This window comes from Mirounga angustirostris, unplaced genomic scaffold, assembly GCF_029215605.1.
Source record: "Mirounga angustirostris isolate CCGP_5_RB_7025 unplaced genomic scaffold, mMirAng1.0.hap1 SCAF_2, whole genome shotgun sequence".
NCBI classification, from domain to species: Eukaryota; Metazoa; Chordata; class Mammalia; order Carnivora; family Phocidae; genus Mirounga; species Mirounga angustirostris.
Window position 1 is genome coordinate 162983430 of NW_026991710.1, and position 16643 is coordinate 163000072.

The 16643-nt window shown below is 40.4% G+C and overlaps 1 protein-coding gene across 6 annotated transcripts in view; it reads left to right on the plus strand.

Moving 5' to 3' along the window:
* The window catches only part of INTS10 (integrator complex subunit 10), a 41204-nt gene that overhangs the window by 7458 nt on the left and 17103 nt on the right, over positions 1–16643 (plus strand). For 4 of the 6 annotated variants that reach the window (XM_064585451.1, XM_064585448.1, XM_064585450.1 and 1 more), the window contains exons 5-13: positions 9–90; positions 1465–1605; positions 2646–2817; positions 3252–3421; positions 4367–4500; positions 8968–9124; positions 10496–10578; positions 11665–11817; positions 14845–14953. In XM_064585451.1, the coding sequence (XP_064441521.1) occupies positions 9–90; positions 1465–1605; positions 2646–2817; positions 3252–3421; positions 4367–4500; positions 8968–9124; positions 10496–10578; positions 11665–11817; positions 14845–14953 (1201 nt within the window). The remainder of the gene's footprint in view (positions 1–8; positions 91–1464; positions 1606–2645; positions 2818–3251; positions 3422–4366; positions 4501–8967; positions 9125–10495; positions 10579–11664; positions 11818–14844; positions 14954–16643) is intronic. The other 2 variants (XM_045879956.3, XM_045879954.3) reach the window with 1 other exon arrangement.

Consider the following 16643-nt stretch of genomic DNA (forward strand, 5'->3'; position numbering starts at 1 on the left):
TGAAACAGGTTGGCCTTGGGGAAGCATTATTAGAGGCTGAAACTATTGAAGAACAAGAATCTCCTGTTAACTGCTTTAGAAAATTATTTGGTAAGAAAAATTGTATTTTGTGGGCGCCTGGGTGGCTCAGTCATTAAGCTTCTGCCTTCGGCTCAGGTCATGATCCCAGGGTCCTGGGATCGAGCCTCACGTCGGGCTCCCTGCTCCGCGGGATGCCTGCTTCTCCCTCTCCCACTCCCCCTGCTTGTGTTCCCTCTCTCGCTGTGTCTCTCTCTGTCAAATAAATAAATAAAATCTTTAAAAAAAAAAAAAGAAAATTTGTATTTTGTATTAATTCCTTATGTAAGAATATGGCAGAGTAAGTATCATTTCAGGGATAAGGTCATTTGTGGAAAGCAAAGGAACTTTTCATATTATGAAATTTAAATCCTTGTTTATTTTTTTAGTCCAAAAAGCATTTAAACAACTTCTAGGGACCCCTGGGTGGCTCAGTCAGTTAAGCATCTGCCTTTGGCTCAGGTCATGATCCCAGGGTCCTGGGATTGAGTCCCGCATCAGGCTCCTTGCTCAGCAGGGAGCCTCCTTCCTCTGCCTCTGCCCCTCCCCCTACTTGTGCGCACACTCTCCCTCTTTCACTCACTCTCTGGCAAATAAATAAAATCTTATATAAAAAAAATAAACAACTTCGGGGCGCCTGGGTGGCTCAGTTGTTGAGTGTCTGCTTTCAGCTCAGGTCATGATCCCAGAGTCCTGGGATCAAGCCCCGCATCGGGCTCCCTGCTCCACGGGAAGCCTGCTTCTCCCTCTCCCACTCCCCCCTGCTTGTGTTCCCTCTCTCGCTGTGTCTCTCTCTGTCAAATAAATAAAATCGTTTTTAAAAAAGATAAAAAAATAAACAACTTCTAAATTTTTATTACATAACATTTGATTCCTCTGAAAGAATATGTGTAATAATATATTCAAGTATGAGGCATAATAATAAACATCTGAACTGTCACCCAGTGTAAGAACTGGACCCTTACCCATAATGTAAAATCTGCTTGTGTATTTCCTTGCTCACTCCATCCACTAGTGTCCCTGTGCACTGCAATTTTTAAATAAATGGGCCATAAAGGTTTTTTCCCTATGTATTTTATTTTATTTATTTATTTTTTTTATAGATTTTATTTATTTGACAGAGAGAGAGACAGCGAGAGAGGGAACACAAGCAGGGGGAGTGGGAGAGGGAGAAGTAGGCTTCCCGCTGCCGAGCAGGGAGCCTGATGCAGGGCTCAATCCCAGGACCCTGGGATCATGACCTGAGCCGAAGGCAGATGCTTAACTATCTGAGCCACCCAGGCGCCCCTTTCGCTATGTATTTTAGATACTACATAAAGTGAACTCTAAAATAAATTTTGTTTCTATCAGAATTGTAGGGTAGACAGACAACTTAATTGTTTTTTTCTTATTTTTCCTCTTCAACAGTTTGTGATGTCCTTCCTCTAATAATTAACAACCATGATGTCCGATTGCCTGCCAATTTATTATATAAGTACTTGAACAAAGCAGCTGAATTTTATATCAATTATGTCACTAGGTCTACTCAAATAGAGAGTCAGCATCAAGGTAAGTGAGAATACCCTGCAATTTTATTTATACAGACTTTAGTAAATTGCAAACTCAAAAATCCCTCATCGTTCTGATTATTCTCTGGATGCGTACCAAGATGGTTCCTGGAAAAAAATACTGCAGGTAAGAAATAAGACTTTTCTGGAACCAATTATACACTTTGAAACAGTCAGCTTGCTGAACCATAATATTAGGGTCCTGAGCTTCATACATGTACCACAGCTCAAAGGTCATTTCTTGCTATACCAGTAGCCAGTTGTGGGTCCTTCAACAAAACACACAATGTGTTGGGATTCTGTGCTCTTGCCTTTTTTATATATATATTTTTTAAGATTTTATTTATTTATTTGACAGAGACACAGCGAGAGAGGGAATACAAGCAGGTGGAGTGGGAGAGGGAGAAGCAGGCTTCCCGCGGAGCAGGGAGCCTGATGCAGGGCTCGATCCCAGGACCCTGGAATCATGACCTGAGCCGAAGGCAGACATTTAACGACTGGGCCACCCAGGCGCCCCTAGGATTATTTAAAATATATATATATATATATATTTTTTTTTTTTTAGATTTTATTTATTTGCGAGAGAGAGAATGAGAGACAGACAGCATGAGAGGGAGGAGGGTCAGAGGGAGAAGCAGACTCCCTGCTCAGCAGGGAGCCCGATGCGGGACTTGATCCCGGGACTCCAGGATCATGACCTGAGCCGAAGGCAGTGGCTTAACCGACTGAGCCACCCAGGCGCCCCTAAAATATATTTTTATTTATTTATTTGAGAGAGAGAGAGAGCACAAGCAGGCAGAGGGGCAGAGGAAAAGGGAGAAGCAGACTCACTGCTGAGCAGGGAGCCCAATGAGGGGCTCGATTCCAGGACTCCAGGATCATGACCTGAGCCAAAGGCAGACGCTTAACGACTGAGCCACCCAGGCGCCCCTCTGCTCTTGCCTTTTGAACAGGGATTCAGACTTTGTCTTTCTCTGTCAAGTACTATATACATAGTAAATAGTAAGATTAATTATAGGATTCTTTTTTCTCATTTCCCAGGTGCCCAAGAAGCATCTGATTTAATGTCACCTAGCAAACGGAGCTCTCAGAAGTACATAATAGAAGGGCTGACTGAAAAATCATCCCAGATTGTGGACCCTTGGGAGAGGTTGTTTAAGATTTTAAATGTTGTTGGAATGAGATGTGAATGGCAGATGGATAAAGGAAGACGGTAAAAAATTGTTCATTTCTAGAATTGCTTAGCAAGCCTCCTGATACTGTAATCTCAGGATTTTTAAAAACAAAAACACTTTCTTAAGAAGCATATAATGTGTAGATATACTTTTCTTTGGTCAACTTCTGTAACCTTGGTATTTATGCAAAAGAGAGTGGTTTTTCACTTTATTAAAAGATTCCCAACGGAAGTATGAACTTGTAAGATGCTGTTGAGCTTGAAGCACTTTTTGTCATTCAGAGGAAAGAGTAGCTACTTTGTCATGTCTCTGTCCTGAAATAGTGGTCTGATCACTGCTGTAATTCGGAAGGGGAATTACCCATGCCTCCAGCTACATTTGGTAAAGGTCACGCTTCTTTTGGGGCTTTTCTCTAGACCTTTTGCTGATAAGCTGAATAATTAAATACTTTTTATCATCCTTCATCTTTCAGAAGCTATGGTGATATTTTGCATAGAATGAAGGATCTCTGCAGATACATGAACAACTTTGATAATGAAGCTCATGCAAAATATAAAAACCAAGTGGTTTATTCGACTATGTTGGTCTTCTTTAAGAATGCATTCCAGTATGTCAACAGCATACAACCATCTCTATTCCAAGGTTGGTTAAAGAATTCTAGAGTCTCCCAAAATACTGGCTTTAGCTGGGGTGATGAAGGTGATGAAAATGTTTACCTTAACATTGTTCTTGGATCCAGATCATTGTGGGGTGACACCAGTGCTTTTTTTAAGTTGTTGGTAGTTTTTATGTAAGTATGTTTTCATTTAAAATTTCTATGTCGGGGTGCCTGGGTGGCTCAGTTGGTCAAGTGTCAAACTGTTGATCTGCGCTCAGGTCTTAATCTCATGGTTGTGAGATCAAGCCATGCATTTGGGCTCCACGCTGGGCATGGAGCCCACTTGATTAATTAATTAAATTTTTATTTTAAAGGATGTAGTGGTACTGTGAAACTAAATACAGATATTTAGTGCTTCTATTTTGAAAAAGCAGATGTAGCAAAGTACTGAAGTAGATTTCACAAAGGCTTTGCATTAGACAAAGATTTTTTTTAAATAACATTTTTGCATATAAATTGTAAAAAATGTGAAAAATAGAAAGGTAAAAGAATGAAATCACCTACCCATCCAATACAATACAGCTCTCATTTTTGTGTATTACTTTGTAGTCTTTCATATATTTAGATTTTGTTTGGAATTTATAGCTGTAAGATATTATACATATAACTTCATAGTCTTGAGTTTTTGGCTAATATTATGATTCATGATCACTATGAAAAATTTGTAGATACATAAGAACAAATATAGAGAAGGAACTTTCACTTGTAATCTGTCATTGAGAAAGAACCTTTATTAATAATCTCGTGTATATCTGTACAGTCTTTTTTCCTATTCATGTATACTTGTTTGTCTGCCTAACTGGGATCACACTGAACATACTTTTTAATGACCTGTATTTTCAAACGACAGCTGAGTAAACTTCCACCTGATATTAAGTTTTATTTTCCTTGCCGCATTTTTAAGTGTTGGTGTTTTCCCCCATCCATAGGTCCTAATGCCCCAAGCCAAGTTCCACTGGTTCTTCTTGAGGATGTATCAAATGTGTATGGTGATATAGAAATTGATCGTAACAAACATATACATAAAAAGAGGAAACTAGCTGAGGGAAGAGAAAAAACCATGGTAATCCTTTCAGATATGATTATTAACAGATTATGTGTTTGTGGTTTGCTGGAAATGAATGTAAAATACAGCTTTGGAGCTACATTGATAAAGCTTAGGTCTTTTAATTATAATTAATGTAAATGAGCAGTTCTCAACTGGAGGTGATTTTGCCCCCCAAGGACATGTGGCAGTGTCTAAGGACACTTTTTGATTTCCACGGCTTGGTGGGGAGGAGTTGCTGTGACTGTCTCCCATGTAGAGGCTAGGATGCTGTGAACAGTACTACAATGCACGGGACAGCCCCACAACAAAGAGTTGTCCAGCTCAAAAGGCCGATGTTGAGAAAGCCTGGTATAAGTTAGTTCTACCTGTCGTGACTGAATGGCTTCAATTAAAGGTGAAAAGCAGAGCCAGGTGAACTACATTGAACATCTAGGCAGGGTGCTGTGCTGAGCCCTGGCCTCAGAATGGAAAGGGCTGAGGTGTTCTGGCTAGGAAGTCATTACAAGCCAAGGGGAGATGTTGGAAAGGTTTCATGGAGGAGGTCAGCATTTGAAATCAGCCTTGAAGGATGTAGCAGTTTTGTCATTTGGAATTGGAGGGTGGATTTTGTGAAGAGAAGACAGTTTGCACAAAGATGTGGAAGGCCAGAGAACATGAAGAACCATTGGTCTTCTGATGGGACCAAGCAGCAGGCCTGGGCAGAACAAGTGATTTCTAAACTTATTTTAAAGCAGAGGATTCCTTTCAGTGATAGCTTTCGTGGAGGCCCAGCCTGTAACAATATGACAGTGGGGGTGCTCTAGGTCAGGAATCAGCAAACTTTTTCTGTGAAGGGCCAGGAAATAGTGTAGGCTTTACAGGCCCAACAGTCTCTGTTGCAGCTGCTCAGCTCTGCTGTTACAGTACAAAAAATAGCCATAGACAATAGTAAACAAATGAGGTGGCCATGTTCCAGTAAAACTTTATTTACAAAAACAGGATCTGGTCTGCAGGTCATAGTTGGCTAACCCCTGCTCCAGGTGAAATACCACAGGGGAGCCAAGAGTCTCACCCACTTTCTGTCCCCTCTCCTCTCCTCCTGTCAGTCCCCTTACCGCTTCTTCAGCCCCTGAGTTACATTCACTAGACGCGGGCGTGAGGAGAGATGTGCCTTAAAATCAGTTCAATCTGATGTCCTTGTAAATTGTACTGTATAATATAGAATGGAGCAGGGAAGACGAAGACTTTCTGAAGGCTTGTGAGGTTATTAAAACTTCTGATAAACTCATTTGCTTCCTCCCACAGAAAAATGCACACATGCACGATTTCACAAATAATTTCCAAGGTTGAAAGATGCTTTGAAATCCAGGCATGAATCCCAGGTTGAGAACTCTGCTAACCAGGCTTTCCCAGGTGCTCTCTGATTCATGTTTTAAAAAGATCACTAAGGCTGCTGGGTAGCTCCTCCTTCTTTCCTGACATTCCCAGGTGGGGTCACTCATTAGCTCTCCCTTCTGGTTTCCGTGAGTGTGTGGTTTATCCAGGTACTTCACATTAAGACCACAGACACCCTTCTTGCTGTGTGGATAATAGGTCATCCAATACTAGTTTTAACTCAAAGCAGTGACATGTCCCATACAAATCAGTATAAATAACGAGGCTCCATCCATCTGTTTCTCTCCGTCCCCACCACGTGCTCCCTGTCCAAGCCATCCCAGTCTTTCATACGTCATCAGGGATGTCCTCTTGTCTCCCTGCTTGCACCCTTGCTCCCTACCGTCTCTTCTCTACCCAGCAGCTTTAGTGAGGTTTTTAAGACCTGAATCAGACATCACTCCCCTGCTTTACTACCTCCAGTGTCTTCCCGTCATGCTCTTCACATTGGCTTCAAAGCCATTACTGAGCAAGCCTTTGCGTGCCCCAGACACGCTGGCCTCTCTGCACCTCCCGCGCTCTGAGCCCCTTTCTGCCCCTGGATCTCTACCCCCGAGCTGTGCCCTGAGGTTGGAGTACGTCTCTCTGCCAGGCTGTGTCCTTGTCACAGCTCTCAGCGTGGACATTTCTCCCTCTGAGGCCTCCTCGAAATACCCATCCAGTTTTCTCTATTAGTCTATTTTAATTCTGCATAGCCCCTATTGCTATTTTCTTGTTTCTTCATTTGCGAGTCCAGCCATGTCTGTGTCTCCCTCTTAGTTCTGTACAAGCTCTGTGGGGCCAAGGACATTGTCCGTCTTGTACCCTGGACATCTGGACAGTGCCTGAGCCACAGCTGGTGAATGAGTGAACCCCCACTCTTCCCTCAGCCTTGTCGTCCGGGCCATGGCATAGCTGTTTAAACCCTCTGGCTCTCTGGTTCCTCCTGTTTCTCACCTCTCATGTGTCATCTAGCAGGCCCTGCTCTCATACTCTGGCCCTCCAACCAACCTGGGTTTCCATCTGTTTTTGTTTTTACTCCATTAACTGATTTTTCCTGGTTTTCATTCTATCCCACAGTCTGCCCCTGACCTGCCGTGAGTCCAGCCATGTCTGTTTGAGCCCTCACAGCAGAGGACATAAAGCTCGGCTTATAGATTCATCTTGTTTTACTCATTGTGTTTTGCTTCTTTGAATAACCGAACATCTAAAAATTGGGAGATTTCTCACAACAATCGAGATGTCTGACTTCTTTAAGAATTGGAATATCTGATACACTGGCCCCTGATGCTCGCCCACAGCTGGGGCCAGATGGAGGCTGCCCATTTCAGACAGGCGTACATTCTCCACGCAGCCTGATTCCCTGGCTCACGTGACGTGCCAGTGGCTGGAGCTGGGGGACTGTCCTCTCCTATGGGCAACCTATTCTCCACCTACACATGCTATAGATAGGGTTCTCGCTTACAGCATCCGCCCAGAACTTCAGAGTGTACTTTTGCATTTCAAAATCAATTTCTCTGAATTATAGAAACTATTTGGAAACTACTCTCACCACACCTGAGGTCCCTTCCATAAACTCCCAATCCTGTTTTGAGGCAGGAATGTTTTCTATAAAATTGCAACAGTGAATACCCCACTCATGTTAGTATATCCTATTAGATTGGCAACATGTGGCAAGGAACTGGACCCTGATGAAGTAGGATACCTAACAGGTTTTGATTGTGAAAGGGATCTGGGTATGTGTCATTATTGGGGGAGGATAAGAATATGGTAGCTAAATAGAGTGAGCAGTGGGGGGGGTCCCCCAAGCATCAAGGACTGGCAGGAGAATACCAGGCTGTGAAAGTGGGGGGAGAAAGGTGGGTAGTGGGAGGGAGGTGCTTATTTTTTCTGAGATCAGCTTGAGGAATGGAGCTTTCAGCTGAAATATTTGTACATATTTTTGAATCAGCATAGTGGTGTGAAAATCTGTAGGGAGAATTTAATTTGGGTCATTAAGTTAGTAAAGTAACGTAGGGATAATAAGAGTCAAGAAATTCTCAGCAAAATAAAATTAAGTGGAGCTGTTTTACCTTTACTATTTTTTGGCAAAATGTCTGACCATGCTCACTGGCACTTAAATAGTTGCAGTTCTCTGAGACCTCCCTTTGGCTTTATATTTCTTGAGATGAAGAGCAAGAAAAGTGTAGGGTTCTTTATTATAAACTACAGAAGGCCTTAATAGATAAGTGCAGGCAAATGTAATTCCTGGCCAACATCTTGCATTGGGGGAGCAGAGCTAGAGAGGGTTGGAGTGGGAGAAGTTATATATAGGGAACAAAAGATTAGGAAGAGTCATTTCTCTGATTCTTAGGGCATTTGGGCTTTAATTTTAATTCCTCTACATGATAAACTTATTTGGAAGCAAATTAAATTATTTCACATACTAAAAAAAAATGAACGATAAAACATATGCCATGTAAGCTGTATCTGTAAGAATCTAATTGGGGGCTTTTATAACATTGATATGTTTTTAAACTATTGGACGTTTTAACTCCATGGCTTTACTTAGAAGCCAACATAAGCTTAGAATTTATCATCAGAAAAACATAAGCTTAGTTTTTAAGGTAAAAATTGAATGTGTGAGAGTGAAACTATCCTCATGGTAGTATCCTTTGATATAAAATCCATACAGTAATCAGAATTGGCGGTAATAAACATAACAACCTCCAAGTACAGTTGACCCTTGAACAACATGGAGGTAGGGCGCCAACCTACCCCACCCTGCACAGTCATAAATCTGTGTATAACTTTCGACTCCCCCAAAACTTAACTACTAATAGCCTACTGTTGACCAGAAGCCTTACTGATAACGTAAATAGTTGATTACCCTATATTTGGCACATTCTATGTATTATATACTGTATTCTCGCAACACAGTAAGCTGGAGAAAAGGAAATGTTATTAAGACAATCATAAGGAAGAGAAATACATTTACAGTGCTGGACTGTAAAAAATCCGTATGTCAACGGCTCTGTGTAGTTCAAACCTGTGTTGTTGACGGGTCACCTGTATATGACTAAGTTAATCACCTTCTTCACCTTCTCTAAGCAGAGTTCAGACGACGAAGACTGTTCAGCAAAAGGAAGGAATCGTCACATCGTAGTCAATAAAGCAGAGCTTGCTAACTCCATTGAAGTGCTTGAGAGCTTTAAGCTAGCCAGGGAGAGCTGGGAGTTGCTCTACTCCCTGGAATTCCTTGACAAGGGTAAGAACATGCTTGTCGTATTAGTGCTGTTTAATGTGTTATGTAAAATCAGTGTGCTTAAAGCATTCTACTTGGAACAGCAAGGCACTTAGAGCTAAATTGCTTCCAGTAGTTCACACAGTTTATAGGATCTTTCTTGAGCAGGACATCTAATCAGTGATTAATATCCAAATGATCAAAAAAAAATTCAAATGATCATTTACATCTTAGCTTCTACTCTGAGTGTTTATTATAATTAGAGTCGGGGTGGAGTTTGAGGGAGAGTTTTTGATCTTTTAACATTTGTATTTCTGGCCTCCTTTCTCTTGCTGGGTTTGTTTTGTATTTTTAGTTGTTCTGTCTGCCTTGTATCTTCTTTGGTCACGTGTAGCTAAGCATACAAAAGGTAATGCTGTTTTTATCTGCATTAACTCTATTGCCTGAAAAACTCACCCTACAGAAAGCCTGTTTTCCTTTGAGAATAGACCTAAATCTACAGGGAGTTTTACAACTATTAAGTATTTCAACATTACTTAGAAATTACTAGCGCGTTGCTAAGCCATGGATTTTTACTCTGCTTTGGAATCAACAGTGTATTTTTATTTTCCTTCTGGCCAATGGACCTTCATCCTTGGGCCTGCTTCTGTCACGTGCCTGTACAGAACCCTTGGTCAGAAGTGTCATGTCATTTTTTTCTAGGTAGATAGAGCATCATTTCATCTCTCCCAGTCACATCTAGAATTGTAAACGTGTATGTGACCTTTGGGGGTAAGGGGGAGTTTTCCTTTAGTTATAACTTGACTTTTTAAAAAATGAGTAAAAGGGTGCCTGAGTGGCTCAGTCATTAAGCGTCTGCGTTTGGCTCAGGTCATGGTCCCAGGGTCCTGGGATTGAGCCCCGCATCGGGCTCCCTGCTCGGCGGGGAGCCTGCTTCTCCCTCTCTCATGCCCCTTGCTTGTGTTCCCTCTTTCGCTGTTTCTCTGTCTGTCAAATAAATAAATAAAATCTTAAAAAATATATTTAAAATAAATAAATAAATAATGAGTAAAACTCTTACCTTGTATCTTTGTTTTCTGAGCTGGGTGAAAATAAAACAGTATCTTTTTCTGAGGAGAGCAAAATAATTTACAAGATAAATGAGGTTGAACAGCTCTCAGGACATGGTGTGTGCTTAGTATATGTTGGGGCCTAATAAAAATACTGCTTGTGGATTACTGATAAGTATTATATTCTAACTTTACTATCTAATTAAAATTCTAGACCATTGTTTTAGAAATCAAAGTCAATAGTTACCCATTTTTTGGAAGTTTGTCTCTGTTGTTTTGCTGGGTTTGTTTTGTTTTCTGCTTCTATGTTAACATGTTTTTGGTAAATTTGCTTTTGAATTCTCAGAATTTACAAGAATTTGTTTGGCGTGGAAGACAGATACTTGGCTTTGGTTAAGAATCTTCCTCACCGATATGATCATCTATCAGGTAGAGTGATGTATATTTTAAGTTACTCTGTATAAGATGATTGTTACTGTGAACCAACTATAGCATGCAGGATGTGTATGTTCCTTCTGTAGACTAGTAATGCTCTGAAGACATGTTCTGTCTTCAGTGGCAGAAGGATTATGGTCCACTTTCATCTCAAAAAAAACCCAAAATGACAAGGCCACCTCTTCTGTGTTACTTTTAATATGTCCAGCCACACCCCTCTGTGAAAGTAAGATTTTTACTTTTCAATAAAAGATGACCACTTCTCGCCCCTCCTTCTCTCTACTCTGATGGAGTCCTTCTGCCCTGCCCCACTGTTCTTGAGCTACTTATGCCTGGAATGGAGAGAGCTAATAATTCCCTAAGAGGATGCAGAGCTTCCAACCTCTGTTGTCGAAAGAGACAGGTTGCTGCTTCCATCCTACATAAAGGAGAAATGGTATGAGTAGTAAAATATTTATAAGAAATGGTATATCCAAAATGTGTTTTATCCAAAGCTTGTGTTATTTTATTTAGTCTTAAGACTTAAGACCCAGCGTGCCTGGATGGCTTAATCAGTAGAGCATGCGACTCTTCATCTCGGGGTCGTGAGTTCAATCCCCATGTTGGGTGTAGAGATAATTAAAAATAAATAAATAAATAAACTTTAAAAAAAAGAAAAAAAAAAAAAGAATTAAGACCAGAAAGAAAAATCTTTGTACATATGAAGTACCTCTATAGAGAACCTTCCACCTAGCTTTAAATAAGTTGGTTTGATTATTGCTAAGTCTCCTTTTTCCTCCTCAGATGATCAAACAGAGCTACTTTATTTGTAGTTGCTTAATTAACTCTGGCGATTTTTATTTATTTATTTATTTATTTGAGGGAGAGCATGGGGGAGGGGCAGAGGCAGAGGGAGAGAGTCTTAAGCAGATTCCACGCTGAACACGAAGCCCAACTCGGAGCTTGATCTCACAACCCTGAGATCACAACCTGAGCCAAAACCAAGAGTCAGGTGCTTAATCGACTGTGGCACCCCAACTCTGGAGATTTTTTTTTTTAACGGCAGTGTTTTTCACCTCCTTGCTGTTATGTCTTTCTTAGGGCCAATATAAAAAAGCAATAGCCAGCCTGCATCATCTAGCAGCTCTCCAGGGGTCACTTCCTCAGCCACAGATCACAGGACAGGGGACGCTGGAGCATCAGAGGGCGCTCATCCAGCTGGCAACCTGCCACTTTGCTCTAGGGGAGTATAGGGTGAGTAGTGTGCACCTGGCCCAGGGACCCTCAGATGCACTCAGCTACCCGGGGGCTTCCTCTTTTCCTAGAGTGGCCTTTTAATTCAGTGCATGTTTATTTGAAATAGGATTTTTCTGCCTAGATTTTATCACCTAATCTGCTGGTAAAAATCTTGATAATTTTGTTTTGCTTAGTTTTCTCTTTAGTTATAGCTTCCCTGAAATTAGGCTTTGGTACTTTTCAGATTTCCTGTTCCTTTTCCGTTTTGTTGGAGGATGGTTTCTTTTATTCTTTGCTTTCTTATCTGGAATCCCTTTAGAGCAGAATCAGTCCTATTGTACTTGGACAGAAGAGGCATTTCCTAAGTGGGAAATGGAGGATTTCCATTAGCTATCTGAGCCTCAAATTCTCTTTTTACATGATGATGACACCTCATAGGGATGTTGTAGGAGCAGATATGTAAGCAAGTCTGTTTCCTCTGTAATTGTGAGGCCCTTCTACCACAGGGTGGAGACCATGTGCTTTACCTTCGATTCTCTCATAGCACCTACCACAGGGGTCTGCACAGCTTTGATACTTAATAAATGTTTGAATTCAATGAAAATGATAAGCACATTCTTTATTCTTTATACAGTATAAATTCAAGGCCACAATTTAACACACAAACTCTGATTTCTTCTTATCTTTCTATATGTTAATTACTTTGTGATTAGTAACCCTGAATAAAGTTTTTAAACTTCAACTTTGAAATATGATTTATAATTTGCTATGATGACATTTAGGAGGAAAGAATTCGAGAGCACGTAAAGTTTGTGCATTGAAAATTGAAAATACTTTTCTGTCATCATTTATGTAATTATCAGGTACCTAATTCTAAGTTTCAGTGAATTCCTCCTGAAAACTTGAGAGCACATATTTATCCACGCAGATATCCATATATTGTATAGAATTAGAGAGTTACACAAGGCACTGCTGTTCAGCATCATATTAGGGAATATAAAATAAGCAGATTTAATCAAGCTGGGCAAACTCATTCTCTGAGGGCTTCAGTCAAAGCTGATCATTATTAGGCCTACATCCTTAGTTTCTCACTTAACCTGCTTCCTTTTTTTTTTTTTTTTTTAAGATTTTACTTATTTATTTGACAGAGAGAGAGAGATAGCAAGAGCAGGAACACAAGCAGGGGGAGTGGGAGAGGGAGAAGCAGGCTTCCTGCCGAGCAGGGAGCCCGACGTGGGGCTCAATCCCAGGACCCTGGGATCATGACCTGAGCCGAAGGCAGACGCTTAACGACTGAGCCACCCAGGCACCCCTTAACCTGCTTCCTGAATCTCAGCTGCCTTCAGCTGTCTGTCTTCAGCTCAGACCCAGTGTATCCAGATGTGAGTTTCCTTTGTTCTCTGGCCCTTAGATGTAAAACTCTCAAGTCATGGTTGACTCTTAACTCTGGCTAATCATTTTGATTCTTCCAGTATGAAGCTAATATCTTTGGTGTAGTGCCTTTTATTTCCTTTGCCACCACCCTAATCCATGGCTCTGAACTGAGATTTTTGCCGATAATCTTTTTCCCTCTCTAAGTTATGGTCATTGCTTTCTACAAGATTGTTGTCATTGTTCCACTTAACTGAAATATTGACTTCCTCAGTGCCCAGAGTTGAACCATGTGCTGGGGGTGGAGATATAAGCAGGGTATGGGGAATGGGGGATCCCTGATTCAGGACATATAATTTGAGTTACAGAGAAAAGTGCAAGTATTTATAGAAAACAGTTAAAAATCAAATACTAAGTGGTATGCCCCTGACATATGCACAGTAGGCATTCAGGAAAGGGTGTTTTCACCAGGGTCCATGTAGTCAAGGAAGAAATTACAGAAAAGATTGGCTGGAGTTGGGCATATGACCCTGGAGAACACATCATGGCCCCACCACTTACTAGCTCTGTGACCTGGGGCAAGTTACCTCAGTGAGCTATCTAACTCCAGTGTTCAAGTTAACTACCAAGCTGTCAAGCTCTTAAAGCTGGAGTTTCACAACCCTATGGCCTAGGTGGGTTCTGGATGTGCCAAGATACCGACGCTCTCAGTTAGCTGTGGCTTGAGGCAGCTAGAGCCCCCAGGTTAGTGCTGCCAGCTCTGAGCAGCCTTACAAGTATTTTCTGAATGCGCCAAGACACAAAAAAGGGTGGGAAGCATAGGTTTAACACTCCACTTCCTCATCTGTAAAATAGGGATAATAAGAAGGTTGTGCTAGATGCATAGAGCACACTCCCCAAATGGAATCTAGCTGTTATTAGAATTTGAACAGGTAGACCGAAGGTAATGGCTCACTCTATGGATCAAGAGCAGCCTGCTCAGTGTGGCCCTTGAGGCTTCCCTCCGCACAAGCACTGCATCAGACCGGTTTTGTCTGTGTTATTTCCTAAACCACGCCTTCCTTCCCCTCACCTAATCACCTAAACAGTACCCCGTCCTTCCCTACGTCTTTCTCTCCTCTGAAAACCCTTTTATCTCTTTTCCACATTCCAAATTCTTCCCTCCCTTTAAGGTTGAGATAAGGGTAACCTTCCTATCTGAACCTTTTCCAGCTAGTTTAGCCTGTGTATGTTTCTCCTTCATTTTAAATTATGCTCTGTATTATACCATGTAGTTCAGTACTTTGTGTCCCCATTTTGTTGATTTTTCTATTCAGTTGAGTAGTATTTTCTATTCATTGAGTTAGTAAATGTCTTTAGGATGGGCCACTGTGCTGTTAAACACGTTGGTAGTTTGGTTAATACTCAACTAATTTTTAATTTTTGTTCTTTTGTTTTAATAGCAAAGAGTGAGTTATTATTCCCCCAAAGATCTAGTACCTCGATTCAATCTCAGTTACTTTTTCTACATTTGCTGTTGAGCAGACAGTAATGATCTCATAGAGTCTTGAGGTAGTGCTACAGCCCTCCATGTACACACATTGCCCAGTTGTCTGCTACACATACTAGTATTCTGTTGATTTGCTTTCAATGAGAAAATTTCAGATTGGTGCTTTTTCATCTGATCTTCTTTAGATGACATGTGAAAAAGTCCTTGATTTGATGTGCTACATGGTACTCCCCATTCAAGATGGAGGCAAATCACAGGAGGAACCCTCAAAAATAAAGCCCAAATTTAGAAAAGGTACAGTGACAAGTTTTATTCTTATTTTGTAAATATGGCTCTAGGACCCAAGGCCGGGAAATTCTTTGAAGATTCCTGATGAAATAATACTGTGTGATCTGAGGGGTTTGACAAACTGTATAAAAAGTTAATCCCTTGCCAAGCTTGTCCTTGGCACTGATTTCATAAGCAGCTGTAAATCTGTCTTTCTTCAAAAGTTCTCTTGGCTTCCTGAGTTTGTTATCTCTGAAGAATATCCATGAACTCCTTTTCCTATCTTCACCAATTCTCAGAAAACTTGCAGATGATTCTTAGTTAAGAAATGTCTCCTAGCATTTCCCTTTCAGGCTATTTTGAGCTTTACCTTAAGTAGCACATTGCTTGAAAAACTACATAAATTTAGTTGTAATGCTTATATAAGAATGGAAGAAAGATTCACTGTCAGGGTTCTAAGTTTCCACATTAGAGGTTAGAAAAAGATAAACAAATGAAACCCAAAGAAAGTAGAAGACAGGAAATAACAAGGGCAGAAATCAGTGAAATAGAGGAAATTAGAAAAGCTAAACGTTGTTTTTTTGAGAAAAAATTGATAAACTCCTAACAAGATTGATGAGAAAGTGAACACAAGTTACCGATAGCAGGAATGAAAGAAGGAATGTCACTACAGATCCTACTGAAATCAAAAGGACATTAAGAGAATAAATTATTAATAACTTTATGCCAATAAATTCAACAATTTAGATGGGAAATGGAAAAATTCCTTGAGAAACACAACTTGCCAAAACTGACTCAGAATGAAATAGAAAATAAGAATGTTCCTACATCTATCAAAAAAATTAAATTGTTATCAGAAACTTTCCCACAGAACTCCAGATCAAAGTGGCTTCACTGGTGAATTCTGTCAAGCACTTAGGAAGAAATAACATCAACCCTACACCTTGGAGAAAACAGAGAAAGAGGGAACGCTTCCCAATTCAGTTTTTAAGGTCAACATAACCTAACAGCAAAACCAAATAAGAGCATTACCAGAAAAGGACATTAAAGGCCAGCATCCATCATAAACATAGATTCCAAAATTCTCAAAAAATCTTAGCAAATTGAATACAGCAGTTTAAGGATAACACATATGACCAAGTATGCTGGGAATGCAAAAGTGGTTTAACATAGAAAAATCATACACTGTAATATCACCACTGTAGCATAGTAAAAGAAAAATCACATGATTCTCTTAATAGCTACAGATAGGTTTTGTTATGTTTGCATTTATCATTCATGATTTTTAAAAAATCTTAGCAAACTAAAATAGTTGTTCCTCAACATCATCCTTAACTATGAAATAGCAAATGCTTTTCCCAAGATCAGCAACAATACAAGAGTGTTTGCTCTTACCACTTCAATTCAGCATACTGGAGCTTGTAGCCAGCACAATAGGGAAGAAAAAGGAAGGCATAAAGGTTGAAAACAGAAAATGTATGTAGACTGTGGCTACGTATGTGGCTATATGAGACAAGCCTACGGAATCTCCAAATAGAATAACATCAAAAAACCTGAAATCCTTAGGGACAAATTTATTGAAAAGTGTGCAACATCATGTTCATAGATTGGAAGACTCATATGTGTTAGGGTTCCAGTTCTCCCCAAATGTATTTATAGACTCAGTGTAATCCCAATCAAAATCCCAGCAGACTTTTTTTTGTAGAAATTGACAAAT